Here is a 22636-nt window from a genome sequence, read left to right as displayed (position 1 = left end):
CTTGTGGCTCTGTATAGGCCAATATTTTTCAAAAAGTACTACTATACAGTCCCAAGCTCCATCTGTTGGGTCACAGCGTTAATGAATGTATAGAGGGACGACGCATTATGAAAACCAGTATAGATGGCGGTAGGGGTGCAACTTTTTTTAAGCTTAAAATCTTGGGTTGGGCCGGGCCGGGTTCGGGTTGAGCAAATGGTTGCTCGGGTCGGGGTCGGGTTGGCCTCAACCCGACCCGAGTTGCACCCCTAGATGGAGGGTTAGGATCATCCTAGGCACATTATGAAAACCAATAAACCAATATAGATGGAGGGTTAGGATCATGAAAATGATTTTTGTGACAGTTGTGGAGTTGTGAGCCAACAGATGGCTAGGAATCAATCTAGTGCATACGAATCCAACTAGTGTCAGGATTAGACATAGTCAATTTGACTCGGGTAGATTCTTTCACCTTCTTCCTGAAAAATTTCTAAAAGATTGATTAGCTTATGGGTCAACAGATGGACGGTTAGGATCATCTATGAGCTGTACAGTGCATTTTGAAGAATACCGGACTAGACGGTGTAATTAAAATACGGTTAAAAATCTAAATCTAGTACACCGTGAGTCATAAGATGACCAGTTTGAATGAATCTTGTGACATGTGCAAGTGCAACAACCATCTCTTCCTAATCCATTCCTTTAGTTCCCGCTCTGTACACAAAATTAAATCCATCTCTATCAAAGCCAGATAAAAAGTTACCTTTTTCACACATTTATTTCTCTCTGAGTCAAAAAATGGAAACTAGAGAGAAAGGTTGAGACAAAGATTTATATAGACTTTTAAACACACCATACTTCATAGTTCATACACTCCTCAAGAAGAAGAAGAAAGAACACAGATCTGCTTATTAGGTAACGTAAAGACTCTCTTCCCTTACTTTTAATTCATTCATAAACCTACAAAAAACAAATCTATGGAATGTATTGTAGAAGAAAACCCTAGCATTTGGAGAAGAAGGAGAAAAAGATGAGAATAAGGTGCCAATATCATCTTTATTGTACTTGATGTACTAAAAATGGTGGATCTACAAAGGGTATTTCTTAGCTTATTTTTCTTGTCTCTATTACTCAAATTCTCATTCATATTAGGGCAACCCTTAAGCTCTAGTACTGAACTTTCTGCCTTATTTGATCTCAGATCCTCATTAGGGCTTAGGAGTAAGGACTGGCCTAGAAAGGCTGACCCTTGTTCAGCCTGGCACGGGGTCCGCTGCCAGTCGGGTCGTGTTGTGGGTCTCAATCTTTCTGGTCTCAGGCGAACCCGGCTTGGACGGATAAACCCTCAGTTCTCAGTTGATGCCCTAGCCAATTTAACTTCCTTAAGTTATTTCAATTCTTCTGGGTTTTTCCTCCCAGGCCCAATCCCTGACTGGTTTGGTAGCAATCTCAGTTCTCTTTCTGTTCTTGATCTGCGTTTTTCATCTATCATTAGCTCCATCCCTTCTTCTTTAGGTAACTTACCCAATTTGACCCATCTTTATCTGTCCAACAATGTACTCACTGGCACCATCCCTGAAACCCTAGGTCAGCTCTCCACCCTTTTGGTATTAGACCTTTCTCAAAATTTGCTAACTGGGTTCATTCCTCCTTCTCTCTCATCTCTCCACAATCTCACATTACTCCACCTCTCTGCGAATTTCCTATCCGGTCCCATTCCGCCTTCACTTGGCTCACTCTTGAATCTGGCATCCTTACACCTCTCCGACAATAGCCTTACTTTATCGATACCCAATGAGCTTGGTAACCTTACTCTCTTGCGCGATCTTGATCTCAGCCTCAATCTCCTGTCAGGGACATTGCCTAATGAATTGGGTGGGTTGAGGAACTTGCGGAGAATCGCTCTAGCAAACAATTCGCTTACGGGTCCTTTGCCACCCAATGTGTTTTCGAATCTCCAAAAACTACAGTCCATAGTCTTGAATCACAACAATTTTAACAGTGCTCTTCCAGATGTATTATGGTTTCGATCTGAATTGCATTTCCTCGATGCATCCTACAATAACCTCACGGGTACCATTCCGAATCGTACCTCAATTGCTAATGCTAGTGATGCCATTTTCAATCTCTCGTACAATCTATTATATGGGTCTCTCACATCTCAGCTTGAGAGGTTCAGTTTTATCGACTTGTCCGGAAACTATTTCCAAGGCCGGGTGCCTGATGGAACTAGTTTGAATGCTTCTGTAAATGACAACTGCCTCCAAAATGTGTCGAATCAGAAGAGTTTGCAGGACTGCCAATCATTCTATGCTGCGAGAGGCTTGAACTTCAATGGCATTGGACCTACCCATGACCCCACTTCACCACCTGCCCAAGGAGACAAGAACAACCAACACTTGAAATTCATATTGCTAGGTGTGTTTGGGGGTATCGTGTTTATTGCCCTCTTGGTATTGCTGGTAGCACTGTTCTTATGTAGGCGTCGGCAAGTGGGCACTGCTGATCAAAGAGAAATAAGTGCAAACCCCGTCCCTTCAGTAGGTGGTTTGCCACCTTATGGGATCTCTATTAACTTTGCCAGCCTGGGTGAAGCCTTTACCTATAGACAGCTACTTGGAGCGACGAAAGATTTTGGAGATTCAAATCTTATCAAGCATGGGCACTCCGGGGATCTCTACAGAGGCATTTTGGAAGGGGGGATACCCATAGTTGTGAAGAGGATCAATGTGAATACCCTTAAGAGGGATGCATATATGAAAGAATTGGATTTGTTCAGCAGCGCTTCACATAGCAGATTAGTTCCACTCTTGGGTCATTGTTTGGAGCATGAAAATGAGAAACTTCTTGTTTACAAGTTCATGCCAAACGGTGACCTATCTAATGCCTTGTTCAGGAAAACCACTCAGGAAGGAGATGGTTTGCAGTCACTGGATTGGATAACGAGGGTGAAAATAGCGATAGGAGCAGCTGAGGCTCTATCCTATCTGCACCATGAATGTAATCCCCCACTTGTTCACAGGTATCATATGACTTGCTCTTTCTTTTTGAAAAAAAAATGTATGCAATAACTGTCACAATGCAATCTATGAATAGGGCTAGCAACGGGACGGGGTGGGGCCAGATGTTGCATTCCCTGTCCCCGCCAGAAGGAAAAATTCCCCGCCCCACCCCCACTTCAGGGATGGCGGGGAATCCTCATCCCCGCTCCGCACACTACCAAAAAAAAATTTGTAATGCCCATGAAGAAGAAAAGTCAAGCTGTGCACTTATCAAAATATTGTAGTGCCAATATCACTGGCCTAAAAGAAATGTTTACTGTTCAAAAAAAAAAAACACTAAAACAGTACTAAAATAAGACGGTACTGATAATGGCTTGCATATTGAAACGGGGCGGGCTGGGCCCAGCACCATCCCCGTTCTGGGGAATTTTTTAAATCCCCATCCACGGCCCAGCCCAAAATCGGGGAATCCCCGCCCCGCGCGGTGCGGATCCCCATTTTCACTTGTGAAACAGCCCTATCTATGACCTTTCAAAAAAATAAATAAATTATTGTCTATGATTGATTTTTAGTTATTTGGTTGTCCTAAATTCATGGAAGTTGTTTGTCTTCCTGAATATTTTTGCATTGAAACATTCAAGGTAGAGGATTACTCATCACCTCTTTTCTTTTTACCAAGAATTTACTAACCCATAAAGTATTGCATATTTTGGGGAGCTCTGTCTCCCCATTCCTTATGAGCTGCCACTGCAATGATTGTTTGATGATATAGTGTTGGAACGATGTGCATGAAATCACATATCGTTCAATATCGATATGTAGCAGAATTCAGGCTATGATATGTGGAGACGGATTCATGTGTCTAGTGCTGACACGGATACGAGGTGTCTGACACGGCAGCCCTTAAAAATCGAGAAACGGGGATACGCTTGCACATACACATGTATAAGTGTATTGATTATCAATCATAATTTGCAACAAATGTGCATTCATTTAAAAAGCTAATAAATCATAGGATCAAGCAACTACAAATGTAAAATATACATTAGATACTCAAATTGCAATGCAATTATCAATCTAATCTAGTTATCTTTTTTCTCCAATATGCAAAGGAAAAGAGACATCAATAGGATACAATGAATATAATATTGGAAGGAAGTTTGTTTAGGCTTGAAAGGGGGCGGGGGGTATAGCAACTGTTAGAAATGAGATTAGGGTTAGAAGAGAGGAAGAAGAAGAGGAGTGAAGGATGGAGAGAGTCTCCACTAGGGAGCTCCTCATGAATATGATGTATATATAGGCCCAAATAGGGCAAGTGAGTACAAAGACTACAATACCCTCTATATTAGAGGTAATGACTAAACTACCCTACAACATGTTATTCAACACTCCCCCTCAAGCTGGAGTGTATATACTAGGGAACTCCAGCTTGGTACAAAGGAGATTACAAAAACAACTAAAAATAACAAAAAATACAATAAGCTCATACATACATCCAGCTTGGTATAACATTCCTCAAGCTGGTATGGTGAATACATAAGGAAAGCATAACAAGAGATAACGACCATCATGAGAGTACGGTCGTTGAGATCAGCGGCCACCAAAAAGTAACAACTCCTCCTGAAGTAGCACTACGGCGAGAGCGGTTGCAACCGGGTCTCCCCCTGAATGAGAAGTTGACAATAAGTCTGGAACCACGAAGGATCGAACTGAGGCACCTCAATAAGGGAATAACAATGATCCATTGAGCAAAAAGGGGTCACACCAAAAGGTGCGCACACAAACAATGACGAAGCACCACGAGCGAGAACATCAGCTAAGTAGTCAATGCCAAGAGAAGAAGATAACTACCGATGGGGAAACCATCGAAGACAAGGTCGACGGGGAAACCGTCGCTTGGAGAGAAGAAGAGATAGAGAAGACAACCAAACAACGATGGGGAAACCATCGTCTGGTGACAAGGTCGACGGCATGATAATCGTCGCCTGAAGATAAGAAGAGGAAGATAACCAACCAATGATGGGGACACCATCGCCTGGAGACAAGGTCGACGGCATGGACATCGTCGCCTGAAAAGAGCCGACCAACGATGGGGAAACTATTGTCCGGAAAAGATAGGTCGACGGGAAAAGATCGTCGCCTGTAAGAGAGCCGACCAATGATGGATATGGAAGCCATCACTCCGAAAAGGAGGGAGAAGATAACCAAGCAACGATGGGGAAACCATCGTCTAGAAAGAAGGTCGACAGCATGAACATCGTCGCCTAATGAAAGGTCGACGAGGAAACCGCCGCCTCAAGATAACAAGATAAAAGGAAGAAGATAACCGAACAACGATAGGGAAACCATCGTCTGGAAAGAAGGTCGTCGGCATGAACATCATCGCCTAATGAGAGGTCGACGGAGAAACAGTTTCCTCGAGATAAGAAGATAACCGACCAATGATGGGGAAACCATTGCCCGGTGAAGATAAGGCATAAAGCCGGACAACATGAAGAGACATGAAAAAGAAGACATGAAAACAAGACAACACTCCCTAAAGAAGACAGACAACACTAACAACACTCCCCCTCAAGCAAAGACAACAAAGTGGACAACACTCCTAAGAAAAGACACAAAGAACTACATGAAAACACTCCCCCTCAAGTTGAAGGTCAAATACCTTCAACTTGCAACGAAAAGAAGACAAACAAGACACTCCACCGCTTTCGGACATTTGATCAAACACTTGGTGTGCGCCGTAGAGAAGAAGAAAAAGGAAAGATGACAAACAAGGCACCACACCTCTCGTAGATATTTTATCAAATACTTGGTGCGCGCCTTGAAGAACTACATAAAATACATAGAAGGTAATAGAAAGAAAGAGATGATAAGAAGATGACAACAAGACAAGCACAAGAGAACAACAAGAAACAATACAAGACAACTCTCCCCCTCAAGTTGAAGCCAAAGGCCTTCAACTTGAAACAAAAAGAACACTTTCAAGGCACAAAACCCCTTTGAGACATTTCATCAAACACTTGGGGTGCACCTTGAAGATGAGATGAGAAAGACAAAGGCCATAGGCCAAAAAAGCTATAGAGAAGAGAAAATAAAGAGAACTTTGGAGTGGAGGAGAACCCAAAATGGGTTTACACAAGAAATACAAACATGATTTTTGTTTTGTTTTGAGATATATGATAGAGGGAAAATGGGTTAAAAACGAAATGGTTTGACGAAATGAAAGAGAAAGAGTAAGATTTCTAGGGTATAGAAATGGTTTTTTTTTTTTTTTAGTTGGGTATTGTAGTGGGTTACTGTAGGAAAGAGAGACACTACGAGAGAGATATTTGAGGGATTTGAGATTTGAGGGAGAAACTATAGAGAGATAAAGAGAGGAAAACGAGATACAAGAGATATACGAGAGAAATGGATGATGGCATGGAGGGAGATAGACTCTTCTTCTTTCCTTCTTGAAGGATCAACCCATTGGCTTTGATACCATGTTAGAAATGAGATTAGGGTTAGAAGAGAGGAAGAAGAAGAGGAGTGAAGGATGGAGAGAGTCTCCACTAGGGAGCTCCTCATGAATATGATGTATATATAGGCCCAAATAGGGCAAGTGAGTACAAAGACTACAATACCCTCTATACTAGAGGTAATGACTAAACTACCCTACAACATGTTATTCAACAGCAACAAATATTAATTAAAGGGCGATGATAAGGAGAAAAGAGGATCTAAACTTAACCCGAAGGCCTGTCGCACTTCTAGGACATTGACGAGAAATAGGAGATACCCACCCTTCAAAGGAGGGTATGTGGCAGACTTTAACGCTTTTTAACGTCAATTCACGTTAAAGGGGTGCAAATTATCCTACAGGGGGTGTGAATTTATCAGTGCCCTAATTAAAGAAGAGTTATTAATAAAATAAGAGTTATTATAAAAAAAACAGTTATAATAAAAAAATAGGTAACAGAATACAGGAAAGTGTTCTTGCGCTGCAGCGCAGGGAGCTCCCTGCACTTTAGTGGCTTATAAAGCCTCCCATTCGTCACTTTTTGTGGACCCGCAAAGGTGGACCCGCTATACGAACCAATGGGAGGCTTTATAAGCCGCTAACATTCAGATCAGAGGGTTAGGATCAACATATGGAAATGATTTTTGGGGCACAACCTATTTAGGCTGTGGCCCATCTAATGGACAGTTTGGATCATCCTATGGTGCGGTCCATACTGTACTTTTAATAAAGTGAGGAGTGCCCTCATCAAAATATAGTAGTGCTGATAACATTTCCCTTTATTTCTTTTAAAATCACGTATCCACGTACCCGCACCCATATTCGTGCTTCATTAGGAATAACCCTTTGATTACATTGGTCTCAAGAACACAAATGATTGTGAGCTTACTGTGATGAATCAGCATTTTAACTGCCTCTCTCTTTACCTTTGAACATAGCCCCCTGACATTCCATGCCCCATTTATATTCATTTGGAGTGATGATTTTTTCTTCTTCCTTTTTTGGGTTTTTTTTTGTTGGGGTGGGGGGGGGGGGGGGGGCGGGCGCGGGCATTAACAATTGAGACCATTAAAGGATTGCCAAATTTTGGGTTGTCTTCGTCATTGCTGGAGTAGTGGTCCATGTCATCTTCCTCGGAGGAAGTGTGAAAAACATGTGTCTTTGTTGTGTACTGATGTACAGGAAGTGGTTTACCGGCCTCTCCCTCTTAAGCTGTCCAGGATAAAGAATCTGTTTTTGATGTTTTTTTTTTTTATACATAAATCTGTTTTTGATGTTAGCCAATTTGTGTGCTTGGGCAGGTTCTCTGGTAAGTCTCTCTCTTTTTGGAGATGCTCTAGTGCCTTTTTGATTTCTGCTCTTCAAGTCTTGTTCTGTTTCTGATGAAAACTTTGTATGTGGTTGTGTCTTGTTGGGTCTCCAATAAGGTATGCTCTAGTGCCTTTCTGATGTCCTAACCGGTCTCCATTCTTCTTGTTGGGTCTTACTTCTTGTTCTTATGGCAACCATCAGCGGGATGACTAAAATATTTGCAATGGGTCCAAGACTTGGGCTTCCAGCCATATTCCACTCTTTGCATCCGAATTTCACTTGGCATAGAGATTTCTATAAAATCCGGTAGTTTTCCTCAAGATTCAGCTCAAACATTCTCCAAAAGAAACCCTAGATTTAGAACGACCGTGCTATGCAAAAAAGTGAAAAACACAGCAAAGCATACCTTAAAATGGTTTTAATTGACTAAAAACCATCTTACTTCTCAAACAAGGTCTCCATGAGATCCACACAAAGGAGATTGATCCACATTTATGTAAAAGATAGCCATATGGCCTATTGAGAAACCGTAAGATCTAACCTTTTCTCAATCAGAAGGTTTGATGTGAACTTCAAGGGGTTCACATCCCACCATTTTATTAAGAAGGGTATGTTATAGAAAATTACAAATATCATGAACACTTCAATATTCCCAGAAATACCCACAAACACCATAAACCAAATAGTCTACAAGTCTGATAGATGCCTTTGATGTCTTAATTTGCATTGCATGGCAGGTAAAAAATAAGATACAATTCTCACACACAATTCAACTAGCCATTCATGCTGGAGTAAGACTGAATGGGGCTTCAGTATCTTAAATGGTTCTAGTGAGCATTCTCACCTCTGCTTGATTGAATCTACTATGGCCCACATGACTTGCATTACTTCCAAATCCTTATGGAACCTTCTCTTTGTCTTGATGTCCATGCATCTGAAAATTTGTTACTATGAAAGTTTATGAGACAGCTCGGATGAGCACCAGCATGTGGATCAAAACATGGGAAGCAAAAACCAACACTTTGTGATTTTGTGCATTTCCATTGTTAGCTTGTAATAGTTATGAGCATCACAATGCTGCTGATTGAACTCGAATCCTGTGCGTTGGATGTTGCATACTCTCATGCAAGTCCTGTTTGGCTTAAGAGGAAAATATTTCATTGTGAGAAATGGCTTGCTTTTATTCATGCTGATGAAAATAGAGTGTTTGATTTAAAAAACAGTTTTGTGGCAGTTAATTCGATTCAGATGTAATTGAGTTTTTTTACTACTTACAATATGTTCTAAACGTTTGATATGATTCTCTTGTCTTTGAAGAGATGTTCAAGCTAGTAGTATCCTTCTCGATGATAAATTTGAAGTACGGTTTGGAAGCTTGAGTGAGTTATGCATCCAAGAAGGGGATGGCCATCAAAATGTCCTCACGAGGTTCCTGCGGCTATCACAGTAAGTGTTCAGGTTGTATTTTGATGTCGGTCTGTCAGCTCATTCTTGTAGTTATTGCTAAGAACCAGGATGTGTTGCGTCTGGCTCTTTGGTTATTCCTTTTTATTTATGTAAATCTGTGTTATATTCATTCTATATTTTTCATATCTTGACTTCATTGTTTAATACAACAGTTGGGTATGCTCGCTTTCTATGTTTGATTTATTTTAAGAAGGGTTGGTGGTTACATTTAAGATTCATATCTGATTTCAGTTACAGGCCGTTGAGTCCTTTTCTGAGACATTTTACAGTTGATTAATTTTAGCATGTAACTATTTTTTTATATTTCCATACCTGAGGTTATTTTCTTGATTCTGATTCAGAACAGTCTTCCCCATTTCTCGATGAGGAACTTTGTTGTGTTCCCCATTTCCTGAAAGAATTTGTTATTGGGCAGTGACCTCTTCTGTTTGAATCCGACTTCCACTGTTTTCTTAAATACTAGCGTGTCTGATATGTAGTGTATGTTCTGCTGTTGAAAATAAACTCCAATTCCTGCTTCACCATTACAACAATGGCATGGCTATGAAACGCCGAAGTCTTCTTTTGATTCTCGTTGGATGCGGTGCACAGTGGATTCTCTCCCACAGCCTTGTGACCTGTCATAACCCGTTCTGTAGTCACAGCGGGAGATGTGGCCAATTGTAGAGGGATCACATCCTTTGAGTGCACTATCTTGCACAAAATCGAACGAACCCTTTGTCATTTCTTAACTTGTTATTTTTTTAGGATTTAGGTGTGGTGTGTTTGTGACCTGGTGGTCACGGGTTCGAGTCACGGAAACAGCCTCTCTGCAAAGCAGGGGTAAGGCTGCGTACATCTAGCCCTCCCCAGACCCCGCAATGGCGGGAGCCTCGTGCACTGGGCTGCCCTTTTTTTAGGTGTGGTGTGTTTGTGTTGGGGGGTGGGGGTATGATGCAGGACGGATCTAGGAGAGGACATGAAAGGCTCATAGATCTGGGAATTTGGCTGTTCGACTACAATGCAGATCTGGACAGGAGGAAGGTTTTCTTCGCTAGGATGGTCCTCCATCATTCTCCCCTGCTCGAAAAGGCTCAACATTGTCGAGTGCCACGACTGATCCACTTCAAACAATGATTCCAGCTGCAGATTATTCGGCTTTCAGATCTCACACTCCCAAGAATTACCTTCTTCATCGTTTATCGTTTCTTCCACATGGTATAACTGCCTACCATGTGTTCGACACTTTACGCAGTACTGTCGGAGTTAAGAAACTCCACAGTTGCTCCACTGTTGGCAGATCATTGTTTTCTTGGGTTGCCTTGGTGTGAACTTGCGCCGCTTTGGAACAGTCTTTTGAACTGTCAGCTGTGTCTTGTCCGTTCCACCATTCTCGCGAACAGCACACCCTGTGGAACTTTTGTAACTCCTCCTGTGGAAACTCTACTGCATTTGGACGATATGATTCCAACCTAAGCCCCAATACCAAATCCAATGCAAGATGGATCTAGCGAAAGAGATGAAAGGTTGATAGATCTGGGAATTAGGTTGTTCGACTTGGTTGCGGATCTGTTAAAATTGAAATTTCAGAATAATCCGACCATTGGATCAGGTTGATCTTTGGATATTGGTTAGAATATATAGATAAGATTGATCTATCCATGCCATTTGAAAAAACAGATTGATCTATCCACGTTGGATGTCGGTCGGACCATCAGATCATCGATCTGGGCAGAAAGTTTAGGACCTACAGGTTTTTTTTTTTTTTTGGAAAATGAACAGCCCAGATCTGATATTTGATTCATATCTAACCATTAGATCACTTTGGATTTCGGATATGCTGTGACAGCTAATGAGTAGAAATTATCTCCAAATTTGGCCAAGATCAGGCCATTGGATAAAAGCTATGAGGTTATGAAGGGACTGGTTTCAAGTACTGTTCTTGAAATCAACGTTTTCCTGCTTCCCTGGATGCTACTTGCAGTGAGAAAGCAATTAATTTGTTTCCACTATTGTTAATTGAGTATCAAGCTTGGTGGCAAATTCTTGAAAATAGTTGGTGTATCCCAATTATGCTAGGGGACTCAAAGCAGCTTATCCAAGACTGAACCAAGCCCAGGATTATTGAGTTTGAATTGGATTTGCAATATCCAATAAATAATAAAGAGAACAGGATTATTGAGTTTGAATTGGATTTGCAATATCCAATAAATAATAAAGAGAACATACTTGTGTTTTTTTTTTGAATGATAACATACTTGCTTTTATACTACAAGAAAGCCTTTGAAAGTTCAAAGGATATGAGAACCCTAATCAAATTGTGGTTCAACCCCCATTAAGATTTTGATAGGAACAATCCTGTCTTAGAGAGACAAACAAACACAGAAATAAACGGGATTCTCCAAGTACTGTATTCCACACAAAGAAGGACGCAAATGCAATCGATGAAGTGGGTATGCATTCAACTATTTGAAAGTAGTGAATGAAGCCAAAGATTCATTTTAGTCTAACTGGGCAAATTTGTACAGGCTAAAGTTTGGTGGTGGGTATGAACCCAAAACTGCTCCTTGTTAAGCATAACACTAGCTCTATTCACTGCAACTGAAGTGGCACAAACACTAGCTCTATTCATAACCGCTCCTTGTTAAGCATAACACTAGCTCTATTCACTGCAACTGAAGTGGCACAAACCTCAAATTGTTGTTCTGATGTGTAGCCTTGGCTAGATTTCTTTTGCACACATATGCAGGCATAGGTCACAGGTCCTCTTCTGGGTTAGCTTTTCTGCTTCTTTCTAAGTAGCTTTCTCTCCTTTATTGATAGAGCTTAAGGCAATGTAACTCGGGTTTTCTTGGGCTGGATCTTATATTGTAGACCCTGCATTGAGGACATGGGTGCACTCAACCCAAAAAGACAGGACTCTCTAAGAGCCAGCATGGATGCATGGGCCACTCTTCACCACTGACCATTCTCTTGGAGTGTGTTCAATTCGGGTTCAGCTTAGTCCATGTTCAGTGCATCTTGGATGGGTGGCTTCTCAGTTAATGGATTGACACACAAAAAAAATCAGAAGTTTGTAGTGTGGCTCAAAGCATTACAGGCGTTCGAAGTTTAAACTGAACCTCATGCGCTCTTATACCCCGCGAAGCACCTCGCCATCATTCCACTTGTGTGGAAGCTCAAGATAGAGAGAAGACGGGGAGCACCTGCCTACAACAGCTCAACAAGATCTCTCATCCCAGGACGTGTATAAAACACCAGATAATCTTTGAACAGAGGGAGGCACATTGCCCATTCTATCACTGCAGAGTGGACTTGCTTTTGAATACAATGCCAACTGCTAGACCTATATCGACCCACACTTACAACACGTGTTAGCAAACTCCTTAGTTTTGACTTCCTCCAAGTTGACACCCATGACCACTGGCCTGGCAAAATTGATACGTTGTTTGTAGCATCTTAAAACTGCCTTAAGTTTTCCAAGCATCCACCTGTCTGGACAGCTAAAAATGAAGCTGTTGTCAGAATATTGAAGGTGGAAAATCTCCACCACAGGACTTCCAATCGAGGATCGCTTGATAAAACCTGTGGCTCCGACTTCATCATTATTCTGCTAAGAGCATCTGCCAAAATGGTAAAAATGGAAGGAGATAGAGGATTGCCTTAACGAAGACCTCTAGAGGTCTTAACGAATCCCTTGGGGTTCCATTCTTCACAAGTATAGAGACTCGGACTGAGGACAAGCAGTTCCTTATCCCATAGTTTTAAAACTTCCCCGTGTCATCATGGACTCTCCCGAGTCGACTCCCTTTTCCCTTGGCCGCGTTCCGTGTTTTGCCCTACAGAGTCAATAAAAACTTCTTTGACTATCCCAAGTTATGACCGTGTCAACCCAAGTACTCAGCTTCGTCAACCGAGTACTCGACCGCGGCGTGCCGAGTCGACTAGGATTTTCTTCGATTGCATTTTGACCCGCTTCCGCATTTTGAAACACTGCCTTATCCACCCAAGACATCTATCTCCAAATCCCATTATGCCTATAAGGCACTCGAGGCATCCCCATTCTACTCTGTCAGACGCTTTGTCATATCAATTTTACATAGAACTCCTTTCCCCCTACTTACATAGCACTCCTTTCCCCCTACTATGATGGTAAAAGTTCATACACTTTTTGGCAATGAAAGCACCATTTAAAATTTGTCTACCATCAGTAAGCACACTTTGCGCTTTAGTGATTATTCCTTCCAACCTATGATTTGCGACACTTCGAATTTATTGCCGACTCATGTGTCTTGCCGTGTCCGACACGACACCCGTGTCCACACGTGTCGATACTCCTTTGGACACTTTTAATTGTATTGCTGGAAGTGTTAGACTTAATGTGGGTGAGTGAACATGTTTTTGTACCATGTCAAGGGTGACATTTTGTTTTTTTATTGAATATTGTGTTTACCTCATTTAGACAACTCGTATCCATGTCAAAACTGGACACACGAATCCATATCCACAAATCATGATTACATATACTTTCTACTTTAGCCGTGTCCCCGTTTCTAAATTTTGGGGCTTTGCCGTGTCCGACACCCCGTGTCCATGTCCTTGTCGACACACGACACTCGTGTCCGTGTCCACAAATCATAGCTTCCATGTAACGACCCGGATTTGGGCAACTTTTTAGACATAATTTTATTTTATTTTTGCCAAATCCCAAAACCCGAATCGCTACCCCAAAAAGGGAAACAAGCTGACTAACCAATTTTATCCCATGAGGAAAATTCACCAAATAAAATGAACAAATCTTATACCATTATGAAATTTATGGTCCATTACAATATTAAAATCCAATACTAAAAATACCATTGAATTTAAAATAAAGCTGAACTGCAACTCAAACTAAAACACCATAACTGAATATAGCTCGACACTCTAACCAACTCCCAAGCTCCCAATCCCGTGACATTTATAGTGTGTATTTCTGCGCGACAGAAGCTCCATCGCTAACACCTAGAGAACCTGTGGGTGGTGACAGAGTCAGCAACAAGCCGAACAAAATCCCTTAATGGCTCGCAAAGTAAAAGCTACTAAATGAGATTGTATTATGAAATTATTTCTTATGATTTAGAGAGTTAGCATAAGCAAAACAACCATTCATTAAGATAAAAAATAGAACTAGAACTAGAAATAGAAATAGGGACCAAACTTAAAAATGCAAAGATGCAAGCATGCAAAAATAAAAATGCATGAGGCTACCCCAAGACCATACGACATTTCAAACCCCCATTTCATTCATTTTCTTTTTCCATTATTTCTCATTTCATGGCATTTCTACGCCGCCGTTGATCTTGACCATCTAGGCCCTCACCCATATTTGGATGTAACCTAGGTAGGATTTCATCGGTCATCCTATTTACCAGGTCCACCTGAATGCATTGCCAGCCCAATGTCGTACGCTCTCCTTGGGGTGGCTTTTGGCATCTCACCCAAGGTTGGCTCCAAGGGGGTCTCCCATGGGCCTCCCTCCCATAGTATCCTATATGTGAATGCATGCTTTTTATACGTACCTCTTTCCCTCTCTGTCATGAGGGGTTTTTCTTTTACTTTCCCCTGCATGGTTAGTGTACTACCATATTTTCAACAATTTATCAAAACAGAGCTTGCTATCCAGTTTAGCCATTTAGAAAAGAATCTAATCAAACAAAATGCAATCATAATAACAAGTCCATTTATGTAATTGTTACCATGAAAGCCACTATCACTTGCCTTGAATTTCCGAGGGTGAATTGAGATGAAAAGCTCTATGAATCCATCACGAAGTGAACCTGTAGATATTATATGTCAAGGTGTCAATTAGATTGGTCAAGGCTAAAAGTTTCTCTTTATTTTAATTCGTTTGTCTCAACCTTTTTGTTTTTACTTGATAAATCTACTTCTAAACTATTCCTAACACTTAAATCTAAGTATAACCTTTTATTTTAAAAGATGCCTTTCTTAATTATATCATATTTATATCTTTTTCCCTATCAAGCTGAACTTTAAATTTATAAATCTTGGGTACTGATTTTTCTAAAGATAAAACATAAAATTCATCATGTGACACATAAGGTTTATTTCTAACAAAAAAAATCTTGATATCATTCATTATCATATATAAATATAATATTCTTATTATAAATAATTATACACTATATATATATCACATATAAAGGGCTGATTTTTAAGAAATCATGTTAAAAATCTGAAACGTATCTACATAGGGCTGTTTTTATAAAAAACGGTAAGTGCATTACATTAAACACATCACAAGCGATGTTTTTCCCTAAAATTCATGCTTTATTATCATCTAAAAACATATGAAGGGCTGTTTTCCTTAAAATCAATTGGTATATGGCATCAAAACACACGTATAGTGCTGATTTTTAATGAAGTAGTTGATATAGCATATAGATTTAATACACATAAATCTGATTTTTCGAAAACCATGATTAAAACAAATATCCACCCCTTTTAGGTGCTGATTTTTAATTAAAAACAGCACTCTAAGGCTTATAAATTGTATATATATACCATATGTCTCATGAACAATAATATATATAAATTATATAACAAGTATATAGAAAAGTTTACACAAAACAGCCCATAAAACCATTCGTTCTTGCTGATTTTCTTGGAAATCAGCACTTTTGGGCTTATTCACACCTCATACATATCATAAACATCATATAAGACTACTTATATAAGTTATATAATATATCTTTAGAAAAATCTACTCAAAACAGCCCTTAAAAGTACTGTTTTTATGCTGATTTTTATTAAAAACAGTGACAAATCTTCACAAACATGACACGCATGGATTAAAGTAACAAAAAACAACTCTCCCACACATTAGATCATACCCAATAATAATTTATATAAGAAAAATATGATTTCTACATTAAAAACCTTAAAAGAAAATTGAAAACTCTTTTCTTGATGCAAAAGAATCATGATCAATCAAGAAACACCACTAAAACCCTTGTTTTGAAAAAACAAGAACAAAGAAAGGCAAACACACACAATTCGATAAGGAATATGAAAAAAGGGTTTTTCGGACACTTACTCGAAGATGAAAATCAAACCGAAGATCGAACCTCTTCTTCTTCTTCTTCTTCTTCTCTCTTTCTCTCTCACGGTCTCTCTCCAAATCGTTTTTGGGGAGAAGGGGGCGTCCATGGGTTTAGAAAACCCATGGTGGGTTGTTTTTATAAACCCACATGTTGGGTTTCCTAATCATAGTCTACTTCTAATAAAGCAAGAGTCCTTCTTTGTTTAAACTATTGTAAAAATGTGTAGTTATCAATCTAAGATCAATTAAAGTTATTTAAAACATGTGGGACCCACTTACTATTTATATTAAAAACGGATTTTACTATTTATAGTAAAAACGAACTTACTATATATAGTAAAAACGGAATTTACTATATATAGTAAAAATCGGAATTTACTATTTATAGTATGCTGAAATCCGGCGGTAAAAAAATTCACACGAATTTTAAAAAGATATAATTATCAATATTAGTAATTAATATTATTATTAAGAATAGTAATAATAATAAAGGGAAATTAAAAAGTGTGGTCATTACATTCCAACACCCTCTGAATCCAATACTTTTGCCAGAATTTTATAAACACTCCCCTCAAGACTAATTGAGCGAAAGGTACCGAGTTTGTCCACCCCCCATCCTTCTTAGGAATCAGGGTAATGAAACTGGCTCTCGTTTGTTTCAGCTTGTCTTTCACTCTGCCAATGGAGAGGTAAAGCAATTGGCCCGTTCAAGTGTGACATGGGTGGAGAGAGATTTTTCAGTCTCTTGTCTTGAGAGGAGCTTTGTTTCTTTCTTTTCTGTATGCTTGTGCTTTTTATTTTTGTCTTGACCATCTTGGTCCCCTAGCCTTATGGCTCTCTTTTACTTTAATAAAATCTTGCCATTCAAAAAATTTACTCCTACCAAAGTTAGTGGAAGCACCACATGAAACTGCGCATATGTTAGGCCTTTTTTTTATGCCTGGATGGTATGCTAACAAGCTACATACAGTGACTAATCTCCTAATGAGGCATCCACATTTCAATCAGTTTCAGTAATGTCTTAAGGCCGTAATCTCTAAATCTATGTTAAGTTGATTTGTCTACTAACAAAATGATGACCATTTTCACTTCATATAGTTTCGCTACCCTTGTTTATTTTCCTTTTAAAATTCTCATGCTGGAGAAGTCATACATGGTTATCACCAGGGATCCACGACTTGTGTAACTTCAAGTTGCTTGAACTTGTTTCCGAAGATGTTAATTATATTGAAATGAAATGGTATATATGGCTCGAAAACTATTACCTGTGGCTGAAACAATGTTACAGGATTATTCTGAATGGGTGAAGTACCCGTGTCAGATTCCAATATTTTCAAAATTTTCTACGACATTTCTGGATCCCTTTTATCTGTTCTTTTAATACCAGTACCACAATTTTACAATTGCCGATTTTTTTATCCATCCTAATAGCAAGTTTTTTTGCATGAATATAAAACATTTTATTTTGTCAAAAATAAATAAAGCATTGTATTTATTTAACCTATTAAAATATTACTCAAAAAAAAAAAACCTATTAAAAATTTTAATACATTACTTATTATAACCATGTTATTATGTAAAAATTTAAAATTTGAAAATTGATTAAAAATAATTTGGCAATCTATGAATCTTTATTTTTTATGTTTGCCGAAATCCGACACTCGGTATCCATGTCGGATTCCGACACTCGCACCCGTACTAATGCAACATGGGATATGACTGTACAACTTGCTTTTATAATGTTAATAATAGTTAAGTATCTTATTTTGGAATCTCCCAATAACATAACTAGAAAATGATGTAAAGAATTTTTGGTGAAGACAATTTGTGGACTCTGTTTTCTGACTTTTGGCATGAGAGGTTTTACTGTTTATAAGAGACAACCATTGATCGTGAATAGGCCATATCTTGTTCAAGAACTGTTAACCAGTCTATGCTGCTTGCTCTTTCATGGAAATTCCCCACTCTTAACATTGCATCCATATCATCTCATTTGGGTTTAACTGTTTTTCATTGGGTTCATATTAATCCAATTGGATGTCATGTAACATTTGAGCCTATATGCATGTGAGTGCATGCATCATCTTGTAAGATTTCCGCATGCTGATTTGCTGCCAAGCACTAAATCCATTGCGAGTTTTTGCAGGTCATGGATTTGTTGTTCAGTTATTATACTTTTATGAATCGTAATGCTCTGAAAACTTGTCCATTGAATCCTTATGGATTAAAAAGTGATGAATGTAACCAGTTACATATACGGTATACCACATTTAAATGTACAAGGTCTGTGGCAGTTTCTTGGAGACTGAATGCACTGGGTCTTCACTATATATCTGGTTTTGTGTGTACACACGCATATCTCTGTGTGTGCGCACGCTTTGTATGCATATTTATGATGATGCCAGGAAACTGAGTTGATATTTAGGTTATAATTTATAATGTTTTGGAGAATTATAGACCACTGGTGGCATTGCATGTCTCCTATGTTCTTACAATATTTACCTCTTGTTGATGATGTGCAGGACCTCTGAACAAGGTCTTACAGGTATGTCCAGTTTACTTTTTTCATTTGGTAATTTCTTAGTGCTTCTTCAGGAAGATCTCTCTAGAAAGCATTTTATCCATTCCAAAGAACATCAAGATAACAGTCTATGTGGCACATAAATCCTTGTTTCTTTTTCTTTATTCTTGGAAAAATAATAAGACAAACGAGAAGATCTTCCTTTCAAAAGATAAAAAAGAGAAGGCAACAAAGATTTATGTGCCACATAGTATGTTATCTTGCTCTTCCTTGAGCTGGCTGCCACCTACAAGGGAGGCTCACTGCCATTTAGCTCATCAATTTCAGACAATAATAAAGAGATCTCTTTCTTCTTCTTTTTTGAAAATTTATAATAAAGAGATCTCTATGTCATAAAATGGGGTGGGGACACTCCCGTCCTAAAATGGGGTGGGGATACCCTATGTCATAAAAAAAAAAAAAAAAAAAGGAGATCTCTGATGCCATTGCCTGTCTCTGCTTAAAATGGCCAGGTCCTCCATCAACATGTGCTTACGATGTTTATTGCTTGGGGAAGGTGTTACTCGAGCTGGTAACTGGTAAGCTAGGCATGAGTGCGTCTAATAATGCCAACACAAATGAATGGTTGGAATATGCATTGCCTTACATCAATATTAATGAGAAAGAATTGATGACAAAGATAGTAGACCCATCTCTGATTCTCGACGAGGATCTGTTTGAGGAGGTTTGGGCAATGGCAATTGTGGCAAAGTCATGTTTGAATCCAAAGCCTTCAAAACGTCCCCTCACCAGATACATTCTCAAAGCATTGGAGAACCCATTGAAGGTCGTTAGAGAAGAGAATTCAGGCTCGGCAAGGCTGAGGACTACATCGTCTAGAGGCTCTTGGAATGCTGCATTCTTTGGCAGCATTAGGGAGGCCACTATTTTAAAACGATCAGGGACGGCCTATTCTCAGGGAAGTTTGCAAGGTGGGGATGTGTCATCTTCCCACAAGAGACTATCCAATGAGATATTCCCTGAACCAGCGGGTGTTCGCGACATCGAGAGACAGGATGGGGATTGAACTGAGTTTGTGATTCTTTGGTAATAAATTTTGGCGGGCGCCCCATTTGAGTGCCTGCTAGTTGAAGTCCTGTGTACATATTTTTTCTTCAGATAGATGTAGAGAAGCAAAATTGGCTGTCTAGGGGCGGGTGGTGGGGCCAGGTTCTAAAGCTAGTTATTGAGACTGATCTTTATATTCTTGTTGCAGAAGAATTTCCATGAAATTTTGTTTTCACAATGTAATTCAGAGATGGGCATATGAACTATGGACAGTAAAGCAGTTTCATAAGGGGTAATGGAGAGGGGACAGGGGGGACTAGGGATGCTATGCTGAATTGTTAATTTTTTGCTTTGCAAGATGGTTTTTTGTAAGCTACTCAGTTTCTGTTCAGGAAAAAGAAGAAACAGAGGAAAATAATAATGAATTTCCCGTGGCTTCACAGTTCATGTTTTTTTTCTTCTTGTAATAGCAAACGGGCAACGTGCATTGATGAACAGAAAGCAATCATCAAATATCTCCTGATATAAGCACAACCGTGTTTTGATATTGGGGTTAACTCACTGTGTCTTTTATTGTATAATCAGCTGTAAAAGGTCATTACAATTCCCTAAGGCTCTGTTCACTTGCGTTCCCGGGAAAGCAAGTCCCTGGAAAACAGCCTCTTTTTTCCTTGACAAGACCTTGACAAGACAGAATTCTGGTGTTCACTTGCTTTCCTGAGAAAGTAACAAGCCTAGGTGGGAAATGTCAAATAATGACATGGAAATTGCCAAAAATGATGTGGAAATGTCTCTTTTCTCAGGAAACCAAATCCCACTATTTTGGTCGGATTTGCTTCCCTGGGAAAACTAGTGAAAAAGGGTGGGCAAGCAGTTTCTCGGGAAACCTTTTCCTGCATAGTTCATGCGCACGTGAACAGGCGCGGGAAACCTTTTCCTACACAGTTTCCCTGGATTTCTTTTCCTAATGCCACGTTAGATTCCCAGGAAATCTTTTCTTTTCCTTTCCTGAGAAAACAAGTGAACAAAGCCTAAGAGCTCACAGCAGATAGAGTCCGGATTTTGAGGCCAACCCTAACTTCACCCAACCTGAACCTTGGACCCAATCGGCCATTCAATCTCTCAACGCTAACTCAACCCATTTAACCCCATTTTTCAAATTGAGCCTGGTTGGGTTTGAGCTGGCCCTGTGAAAATACGAAAAATGTATGCGTGTAAAAATAAAGGCCCCACCCATCAAAACATGAGGTGAAAATTGTGAGAATTTGTTCTAGGGTGGATTGTTTTACGCCGCATACATAGCATGTGTGAGGCCAACATTTTACAGCACATGTTACACATCTTTAGATAAGGTGAGGCCCATCATATTACACCTCCTGTTATCATACGATACGACCTTCCATCTCCACCCAAACCGAGCATATGATAGAGCCCAAGATTTTCCACTTACTAAGTGGACTCACCACATAGAGCGCGCCCACTACTCCATTAAAACATGCATTGGGTGAGCTCATCGTTTTACATCATGTTTTGCTGTGTCTCATGAGTCATGACCCCCGCCAGAGCCCATGCATAAGATGGTACCCACCGTTTTTACACCTCATGTGTTTGATGGGGGTGGCGCCCATTATTTTTACACCCATGCATAGCATGGGCAAAGAATTCTAGGACTCCTACAAGGCCAAAGAATGCTAGCAAGCTTCTAAGTTGTTCATATTATCTAAGATCAAAGTTTGACCCGAAGACACTATAGCAAGTAGGGGTGTAAACGAGCCGAGCTCGGCTAGGCTCAGCTCGTTAAGCTCAAGAGCTCGGCTCGGGCTAGGGTTTGGGCTCGAACCAGGCTCTAGCTCGGCTCGGCTTGGCTAGGCTCGTGAGCAGCTCGCGAGCCTTACTAAGCTTGGGTTATATAAAGCGCAATGATAGATTCACACCCCCTCATCTTCCCTCGACAGCCCTATCTAGTGTAATTTGACTACTTTTTACACTACGGGAGGTGGTCCAAGCGACAAATAGGGTTCTAAAAAACAAGTGACATATTTTGCCTCCTCCTTTCACTCTCTAGACAACCCTTTCAGTGTGATATATATATATATATATATATATATATATATATATATATATATATATATATAAGGATCCGAGCCGAGCCCTTACCGAGCTGAACTTGAGCGAGCTTCCGACCCAAATTGACACCCTTTAGCAAGTCTATTTGAGTATATATATATATATATATATATAGAGAAAACGGTTCCTACACATATGTGTAGATAAGTTATCTACACACTAGCTTAAAATACAGTGGGGGCCACATTATTTGGATGATCCAAACCATTCATTTTTAAGGCCCTCACATAGATAGGGTGTCCACAAAAAATCAGATCCATAGGATCATCCTCACCATTCGAACTGTGGAGGCAAAAAATGGACTAATTTGTGAAGGTTTAAAGACATCCATTTTACCTCCACAAATCGTAGGGTTGGGATGATCCTATGGATCTGATTTTTTGTAGACACCCTATCTATGTGAGGGCCTTTAAAATGGATGGCTTGGATCACCCAAACAATGTGGGCCCCCACTGTATTTCAAGCTAGTGTGTAGAGAACTCTCTACACATATGTGTAGGAACCGTTTTCTCATATATATATATATATATATATATATATATATATATATATATATATATATATATATATATAAAAGGATTCGAGCCGAGCCCTTACCGAGC

At 39.7% G+C, this 22636-nt stretch overlaps 1 protein-coding gene across 1 annotated transcript; it reads left to right on the top strand.

Moving 5' to 3' along the window:
* The first annotated feature begins 636 nt into the window (after nt 1–636).
* Nucleotides 637–20352, top strand: LOC143856930 (Leucine-rich repeat protein kinase family protein). Its single transcript, XM_077367210.1, has 4 exons — nt 637–3001; nt 9109–9237; nt 18862–18884; nt 19373–20352. Exons 1-4 carry the CDS (start codon nt 1059–1061, stop codon nt 19924–19926), a joined length of 2649 nt encoding a protein of 882 aa, XP_077223325.1. The 5' UTR covers nt 637–1058; the 3' UTR covers nt 19927–20352.
* The last annotated feature ends 2284 nt before the right edge of the window (nt 20353–22636 follow it).

Source organism: Tasmannia lanceolata, unplaced genomic scaffold (assembly GCF_043159265.1).
Source record: "Tasmannia lanceolata isolate RefF3 unplaced genomic scaffold, GAP_Taslan_0.1 ptg000024l, whole genome shotgun sequence".
Taxonomy (NCBI): domain Eukaryota; kingdom Viridiplantae; phylum Streptophyta; class Magnoliopsida; order Canellales; family Winteraceae; genus Tasmannia; species Tasmannia lanceolata.
The sequence above is the reverse complement of the archived record's forward strand: the minus strand, read 5'-3'. Positions and strand labels throughout refer to the sequence as shown.

What these genes read in the sequence shown, in the direction of transcription:
- LOC143856930 (XM_077367210.1), top strand. Translation starts at nt 1,059, where the DNA reads ATGGTGGATCTACAAAGGGTATTTCTTAGCTTATTTTTCTTGTCTCTA. An exon ending in AATCCCCCACTTGTTCACAG is followed by an intron (nt 3,002 to 9,108) that starts GTATCATATGAC and finishes TTGTCTTTGAAG; the next exon opens with AGATGTTCAAGCTAGTAGTA. An exon ending in CTCTGAACAAGGTCTTACAG is followed by an intron (nt 18,885 to 19,372) that starts GTATGTCCAGTT and finishes TAAAATGGCCAG; the next exon opens with GTCCTCCATCAACATGTGCT.